Source organism: Accipiter gentilis, chromosome 2 (assembly GCF_929443795.1).
Source record: "Accipiter gentilis chromosome 2, bAccGen1.1, whole genome shotgun sequence".
Classification (NCBI taxonomy): Eukaryota; Metazoa; Chordata; class Aves; order Accipitriformes; family Accipitridae; genus Astur; species Astur gentilis.
The window spans coordinates 17,098,823-17,107,616 of record NC_064881.1 but is presented as its reverse complement, the minus strand read 5'-3'; the positions used below and the strand labels follow the sequence as shown (position 1 = coordinate 17,107,616).

The 8,794-nt window shown below is 47.3% G+C and overlaps 1 protein-coding gene across 1 annotated transcript; it reads left to right on the top strand.

Annotated features, from left to right (window-relative positions):
* The first annotated feature begins 1,030 nt into the window (after positions 1-1,030).
* TCF24 (transcription factor 24) lies at positions 1,031-7,416 on the top strand. The gene is made up of 5 exons (XM_049829803.1): positions 1,031-1,107; positions 2,190-2,275; positions 3,279-3,366; positions 4,277-4,686; positions 7,283-7,416. Exons 4-5 carry the CDS (start codon positions 4,303-4,305, stop codon positions 7,394-7,396), a joined length of 498 nt encoding a protein of 165 aa, XP_049685760.1. The 5' UTR covers positions 1,031-1,107; positions 2,190-2,275; positions 3,279-3,366; positions 4,277-4,302; the 3' UTR covers positions 7,397-7,416.
* Positions 7,417-8,794: the final 1,378 nt, after the last annotated feature.

Here is an 8,794-nt window from a genome sequence, read left to right as displayed (position 1 = left end):
CCAGCCGGAGGGCAGGAAGGCCGGCGGGGCCACGGCGGGGGCCGAGCAGCGGCGGGGGCCGCGCAGCGGCGGGGGCCGAGCAGCGGCGGGGGCCGCAGCGGCCCCCCCCGGCGGGGGCGGAGGGCAGGTGCCCGGCTCCCCCTGCGCGGCCGCCCCCCGCCGGGTCCACACCAGGCTCGTACCCCCCTCCCCCCCCCGCCCCGAAATCCTCCCTGCCCGCGACTTCCAATTATCGCTGACGATTAAGTCCTTGATTTTCTTGGCTGCAAAACCGGTAACGAATCGCTCAGACTTTGTTTTTCTACTGCGCCCGAGGCTTGATTTATTGTGTCTCCGTTATCGCACAATCAGGCTTCGTCCAAAATGTTTTTCTGGGCTAATTCTATACCCCCGGTATTTATTTTGACTGCCCCTTCTCATTAACGTTACTACTTTTTAACCGCTCCCCCTTCACTTTCAGATCACCCCCCCCCCCCCGCCCTCCCCGTCGCGCCCCATCCCGTTCATCCCGTTCGGGTTCGGACCCACGCGTGTGCGTCGGTCCCCCGCGGGGGGTGCCGGGGCAGCCCCCCCCCCTCCCCCCCTCCACTCCGACGCCCCCTGCCCCGGGGAACCTCCGCGAGCCAGAGAAGCGGCGATGGAGCGGAGAGAACGTACTTGCTCCTAAGACACCATCGCCCGAGCTCCCAGCCCAGCGATTGAATTACTCTCCTCCAGCAAAGCCGTTACTTTATCCCAAGAAAAACAGCCCGTGCCGGGCGAGCGGCAGCGCCGGCTCCCTCCGCCCCGGCCCGCCGCGGGGTCCGCCCGGACCTGGGACCCCCCCCCCCGGGGCCGGGCGGGGAGAGCCCCAGGCGATGCCCCCCCCCCCCGCCCCGACAGCTCCGTGATTAATGACCCAGCCGCCCGCCCGGGAAGGGGCGGTCGCTGCCGCCCGGGCTGGCGGGGGTGAGGGGGGGGGGGGGGGAGCCCAGCGGCCAGGTACGACCCGGCCCCGCCGCACCCACCGGCCGCGCCGTCTTATAAGCCGCGCCGCGGGGACGGACGCGGCGGGACGGGACGGGACGGAGGGGGCTGCGCCGGGCAGACCCGCTCCGGACGGGAACGGTAAGCTCATTCCGCGGGCCGGGAACCGCCGGGTGCCTCCCGGTCGCGGCGTCGGGCCGCCCCGAGGCCGCGGGGAGCCGGGTTCGCCCCTCCGGGCCGGCGGTGCGGGTTAAGCGCCCGGGCTGCCTTCGCCCGCCGACGGGCAAGTTCCTATTGCGGTGCTCCGGAGAAAGTGTGCTCGTTAACTCTTACCGGAGTTAGGCAAAGGGCGAGGTCTTTTTAAAAAACGATGCAGAATCATATAGGCTCGCTGGGTTTGGGTGGTTTTTTTCCCCCAAGGACCAAGTGAAAAGGCTGCGAACAAGTTTTAGCTAAGGTTTCCACCTGTGTCTTTCCAGTTTGCGTACTCGGCTCTGGCGTTCCCGATCTTCTCCTTCCTTGTCCGTGTGGGCAGGTTGCCTTCATCGCCGTTTCATTCACACGCAATATAGGACTGCAATAAGCGGTGTGCCGTTTCCTCTGATAAACCAATTAGATTTAAACTAAAACCGATCGTGTCTTTGTAATGTCATGTAAAAACACGAGTGCATCTGCCTGCGTTAGAAATACTGCAATAGAAATGCCTTAGAAAGCATAGAAATACCTTAACTTACTTTCACACCCCCACTGCCAGGTCTCTGTACACGCCGGGCAGCAAGTGGGTGTTTGCAAAAATTATTGCAATTATCTTCAAAACCAAACCTCTTTCCTGTAAAATTTTGAGGGAGATTACGTGGAAAGTGCCTGTTGCCCAGAGGCACTTTATTCACTTCAGTTTTCAGCAACAGTTTTTTGGACCACAAGCTTTGGGTGACTCCGTGGTTTACCGAGGGCGCAGCACCCAGCGCGGGCATCCTGACCGCACCAGTGTGAAGAGCGACGCTGCCCACCCCGGTGCGTAACAAACACGGTCTTGGCGCCCGCATCGCCGCATTTTGGCTGCACGTGTGTACATACCTGCCACAGATCCTGTGTTTCTCCATAGCCGATTTTCCCAGGCCAGTCGCTGCATGTATTTGTTGGGAAATCTGACAGTGAAGAAATTAACTCAGAGGGAAATCTCTCATTTCCACAGCTGAAATTTTGCTGGTTTTTTTCCACAGGCCCAGGATTTCATCCGATGTCGGCGTGAAGCTCCTAAAACAGAAAATCCTACTTCAAGGCGCGCCCGAGGAAATGAGGTTTTTAGGTACGTGCATTTCTACGTACTGTATGTCACACAAGGTCATTCTAGTGCTTAATCTGGTTATATATCAACACAGCAAAATCAGAACTGGGTGTAAACCAACCCTAGTCTTGTGTTTCAGTAGATGAGCAGGTATTTATACTAGCCGAGTCTGTCTGTTATACTTGGGTAGTTCAGACTTTTCCAGTAATCAGGGAAGCCTTCCTCATTTCAGTGGGCTTTTGATGGGATGGCATATGAGAAATCCTGCTGATAAAATGATCGACTCTTCTGCTGGTTTTCATGATTGTCTTGACTCTGCAGTAGCAGTAGTGATTACATTTTTGCCACTAAAATGCATCCAGATCCGACTGTGCTTTAACACAACAAGAAAATACCAAGAAAAAAACCACACATGGGACCTTTTTTATTTTAAGTTAAAGGAAATAGCCAATTTAAGGACCATTTTTCAGCCCTCACTCAAGACAACCTCATGGAGACTTAATGTGAGTTTTATTTTATATTGATCATAAATATCACAATAAAAAAGAATACTGAGATTTTTTTTTCCTTTGGTTTACAGTTATAATGCGCACAGAGTATTTCACGAATAATTTCAGTCTAAACTGTACTACTATTTAAGAGAACATTACCTTATAAAAACCCTGTGAGCCAGATTAACAGCAAATTAATCACAATAAAATACCTGAAGTAACTATGTCTTCTAAATACCATCAAATTAGAGCATTGAAAAAAAGGAATATTTAGAAACCTTTCCTCTTCTCTGCTAGAAATCTTTGACTTGGTTCATCGTCTCGGCTTCTTTGCCATTATCAGCCGCAATTACAGAGGGACATCAGTGGGACTTCAACGTGTGGTTGAAATGCTTTGCAAAATCAAGGCTTCTGTAAATTTAGACTTTCAGTCATTTACGTGCATCAATTTTATTTAAGTTTTTAAAATTACATCTTATTCGAATGAATTTAAAAGTTTTAATAACTTGTTCTTGCCCTTGTTGTCTAGCCAGGCCGTCACAGAAACAGCCGCTCCCAACACGTGAAAGCCGGGATCTGAGACACCTAGAAGGGCTCCTTGACTGAGGACAACAGGATCAGGTATTATTCTAGCTAAGAAGTGCTGCAGTTTGGGGAGTATTGACTGATTTGCATTTTACTGTGGAACTGAATGATTTGAAGGACTGTGAGTTTTATTACAGGCAGAGCTGACTGACCGTCTTTTCTGAAAGCTGGGAAAAGACCTTGGGGTCATTATTTTCTGCTTTGCTCAAAAGTTTTTTGCCATTGTTTTCAAAAGGTTCTCTTGCCCCCCAATGGCCAAAATACAGCTTACGATATTCTTTTACAGTTTAATATAGAAGATAAAGGATAAGCACAGAAATTTTTGAGTGACATTAGGGGTGGGCAGACAGGAGAAGATGGTTCCTGATCCTTTAAAATCGTGGACCAAGTTTTGCCCTCAAAAACTCAGCACCATGCTCTGTGGCTCCACTTACCACTGCATCTGAAAATGGTATTTTTCTTTCTGTAATCCATGGAGCACTGATTACCTGCAAGACTGTTGATAAAACGATTGCAGCTAAACAGAAAATATACATACAGTCCCACATCCCAAATTATGCAAATAATATGTTTAAAAAATCGCATTTAGCCTAATTTTTAGGTGGTTGTAAATGGAAACCACTGTGGCAGAGCAGCTCAGCGTGGCCTGTTTGGTTTTCTCAGAACTGATCTCCGGGCTATGAGTGACTCGAAAAATTTGCTTTGTGCAATACTGTCAAAAAAAAAAAATTCAATACCAGTCTTTGTGGAGAGTTTAACTTGCGTTTTGGTACCTGTATGTGATACCAAATTTATAAGCAGCGAGCGGAAAGGCGGCTCGCTCAGCTGCATGCTGGTTTTTCCTGGCATGGGCAGCACTCGCATTTCTGAGAATCCTTGTTTTTAGAAAGCATTCACTTCGGCGCAGTGCGGCAGCCGGCTTTAGAGATGCTCTTCTTGGTTGCAGGGCCCTCCCCGCCAGGGAAGTCACCAATGGACTGTGGACACTTAGCTGAGGACAGCGAGGAGATCTCCAACCCGGGCGCGGAGCCCGATCCCCTGCTGCCTTCTGCGGCCGGCAGCAATTCCTGCCCGCCCTCGGCGGCGGGACAGCGGGCTGGGGCACCTCCTGGCAGACCCGCCGCCGCTAATGCCGCTCGAGAGCGCAGTCGGGTTCAAACCCTGCGCCATGCCTTCCTCGAGCTGCAGAAGACTCTCCCCTCTGTGCCGCCCGACACCAAGCTCTCCAAGCTGGACGTGCTCCTCCTGGCCACCACCTATATCGCACACCTCACTCGCAGCCTTCAGGACGAGGAAGAGTCACCGGGAGAGGCCTTGGGTACCCTCCGAGGGGATGGATACCTCCACCCTGTCAAGGTAGGAGAGCTGGGGAGCAGCTACCGCCTTCTCTCAGTGAAGAAGTAAATTGGCGTCAAAGATGTTTAGACGAAACTAAAGATTTCAAGAGTTAATACATGAGTTAATACATTGCTAGAGTTAATGCATGAAAAGTCTGCCAAGGCTAACCACACATCTAGGTGCGTGATGGAAATGCCCCGGAGCTCACTGGCTTTGACCCTCCAGCTTCAGGGCCTTTGCACAAAAACATCAAGTATAGCGTAGGTCCAAACCTAGCGGCCCTTGTCCCTTGGAAGTGCAGGCGGAGGGCAGCAGCAGAGGAGTACCGGCACCTCCTTGGTCCCTGCCTGGAAACCTCGGTGATCCCCCACCAAGCCCATGGGAACCGGCTGTAGGGGATGTCTGTGGTGGAGGGGATGCGCTGTCCCGCAGCGGCGACCCCAGCCGCAGCAGGGCTGGCTTCAGCTCTCCCGCCAAGGCAGCCGAGGTATGAAAGGTGACATTATTTACTGGCCACGTGTTAATTCCTCCTGTGAAAGTGCTTTTCTGATGCATTTATTTTGTCTGGTTGGTATACGCTCTTCCCTTTGTCCAAAAAAAAATAAAATTGCAGCAATGCAGAGGGGACTTGAAAGGGGAACTGCTCTTGGAAAGGACCTGCGGCTGGAAACTGGTTTCAAATGCATTGCTCAGTGACTGACAGGACTCAAATACCATGGGGTGTTTTCTTTGGCTCTGGTCTCAGGGAGTGAGTTAGTTAAGAGCACTGGGGTGTTTTTCTTTTTTTTTTTTTTTTTTCTTTTCTTTTTTTTTTTTTTAAGAGTCTGATGAATTCAGAATGATTTAATTAAGATTAATTTGTGAAGTAATCTCTAATTCCTATAAAGTGACGAATTCACAGAGAGTTTCTTGTTCACAGTGTTGGTCGCTGTAAAAAGCACGATGTGAACATAGGCTTCTGAGGCCATTTAAATGATTAGCAGGCTCATTAAGAAAGCAAAACCTTTACATCAATTAGAAGATGGCTATAATTTAAGAAAAAAAATATTGTGATGTTATTTCAAAATAAGTTCCAAGTAGCTTCTGTTAGTTCCCTTGGTCAGAGCGAAAGGAGGCAGGTCTCTTATGGTACTTTTTATCAGCTGCCAACTATTACTGGAAGAAAAACACTTTTAAATAGCTATTACAGCAGTTAAATGATCCAGATGCACACTTCCCAGGCTACTGGAATACAGCAATACTGGACTCATCTGGCAATTATTTTTTATAATCTTACTTATGTGCCATTTACCTGTATTTAGGTTTGTAAAGATTCTATGAGTCTAACCAGTCTTTCTAATGTACCTGGTAGTAAATTTTTTAGTTGGCACTAGAACAAAAGTGCCACAGAAAAATTGTAGTACATGCTTCAAAAAAATGCCCAAAGTGCAGGATATGAGACAACCAGTGCAGATAAGGACTTTAACTACACTCATATATCAAGCACAGTAAATACAAATAGCAAGGAAAGTAAAATATCCAAGTACAGTTGTGTGTACACCGAACAAAAAATATGGTTAGTGACTTCAAACTCAGGTGTCTTATTGGTGACAAATTTATTAACGTCACTCTTGAAATCAAAATACTGAATGAGATCGTACAGTCTTTCCAAGTGAAAATATGCTGCTGCTTTGCTTCTTTAAATAGAAGAGCTGAGATTTAACTGCAGTATTAAGCCCCTCTAGTTTTTAGAGCTCTTGCGTTACTCACAGGAAAGGTCCCAGCCTGTTCCCAGAAGTGTCTTAAAAACATTGTATTCTTTTGGAACAACACACTGGCTGTGTTTAAGGTATTTTTTCATCCGATGTGTATGAGAAGCTGTCTTCTCAAACATCCATCTCTCTATAATGAACTCAGCACATCAAACTCTTCCTCCTAAGAGAAGGGCACCCAGCTGCAGTCACCCTTACTGTAGGGCCATTTGCATCAAACTAACTTGCTCGGGTTAAGAAACTTGAGCTATAAGAATACTTAACGCCAATGTAACTGATGATTCCAATAATCAGTGAATGGAAAGATGAATTGTCTCATCTGAAATCACCAGAGCTGACAAAGAACAAGCAGCGGTCAGTGCGGAAGACTGCCAAGGAGCAATTATATTAAATTTCCTTTAACACACAGTTTTTAGCAGCCCCTGTGCTGTGGTCAGTGTTGGGGGGGGCCGGCCAGCACACACAGGACTGCAGTCTTTGCACGTGTTGGTGTCTCCCCATAGCATCCCTGGCACCGTAAAGAGGAATGCTTTGGTTTATTCTGCCAACAGAGCATCTGCTATACGGATTGTGGTACAATGACGGATTAGCACGGTCTACTCCTGTCTGTTGGGTCATGGCGGGGTTTGGGAGCTGCACCTCATGATTAATTACCAAAGAAAATATCCAGGCTGAGGTTCTCTTACCCAGCTTCTAATGACATTGTCCAACACATGGCAGAATGGGAACTTTCTGGTGATAGCAAGAGTTTCCTATTTTCTCATATTGTGATTCCATGAACATTTAAAGCTTTGCTGAGAACGGCATTCAGACTGCAAAGAGCCCAGGTATCTCAGCTGCTGCGCTTGTCTCTTCTCTTCCAGAAGTGGCCGATGCGTTCCAGGTTATACATTGGAGCTACAGGACAGTTTTTGACTCACTCGGCACAAGGAGACAACGCAAACCAAGGAGAAACATCAACAACTTCACAAATCTGATCTCCCTTCTCGCTTTTAAAAAAATTATTTATTACACCTTATATATATATATTTAAGTTAAAAAAATAGCATCTACAGACAAACTTTAATTCCTGAAATATTGTTTGTAGAGGAGAAGGAATTGATTCTCAAATGTAATTAATACCTCATTAAGTTAATGTGACACGTGATTGGTTTCTATCATAGAGGACACTGCTGGGATCTGAACTGGGGGATTAGGAGAAGGTGACTGTGGTCAGCACTGACATGGGAGGTGTCCACCAAGGCAGAGCTGCTGGCAGAACAGGTAACCTCATCCCCTCTGGGACAAGCGGTGAATAGGTACGCTGTGGAAAAGGGGGGAGAAGGAGTGGTGCAAAACTGGCTAAGTACAGCGCAGGCCAGGCTGGGGTGAAAAGCGGAGGGCAAGTCTAAAAATAGCAATGGACATCCCGCATGCGCTCTCCTCACTGTGTGAAGCTGATGGCAGAAATCCCACTGACGGCAGTCATCAGGTCAGGGCTTTGTCCTCCCGGTAATCTCAAATGTCTGTAGCTATTCCTGAAAATGTGGATGCATGCTCACCTCGAGTAAAGACGTGCTGAAATCTACCCTGCGTACAGACAGCGCTACGTACAACAGACACAAACTGCTCTGTGCGTTAAGTGTTGCTTGCGTTGATCCATACGGTTGTGTTGCATGTGAGCGGGTTTGAAACGTATTTAAGTGTTACCCCAGTACAACTACTTGTCTGCTCAAGATATTGAGGTTCATTTATCTTGTCTTTTCGCACATTCATGCATTGAAGCAAATAAGTCTGAAGAGTTGGCTTGTTCGTAGCACATTTTTCACTTAAACATCTATATTTAGGCAAGAAAAGTTGCAACTAAATGCACAAATGCCACCTAACGTATCTGTTCTGTAAAACACTGTACTTCTCATATAGTTTGTTATTGCTGAGGTAAACATCTTATTAAATATTATTCAGTGGACATTATGTATTTAGTGAGTGCAAAATCTGTATCAGTTTCTTGTTGTACAGGACTGATGATAGTTTCTAAACAGTAATATTCTGCATTTATAGTAACTTCTTCCTAAAGACCTCACAGTTTAACATAAATTTAGGAAAAAGGAACACAAAAACACTGACAAGAACAACCTTTATTAAAAAAAAACACTTTATTGCTTTCAGTCTTGAGTCAAACTTGTGACGCCTTTCAGAGGAGCTGAGCATGTCATTGCAAGCTGGGTGTCCAGTATCACAGAAAAGAAAAGAGTCATTTAGAAAGAGCTGGACAAACCATCTAGGATATGCGAGAGATGTAAAGTATGGTAAAATACTTTTTTTACCATAAAAGTAAAAAACTCTCCACCACCCCTGCAGCATTTTGAGCTTTTAACAAGATTATTCTTTTAAAT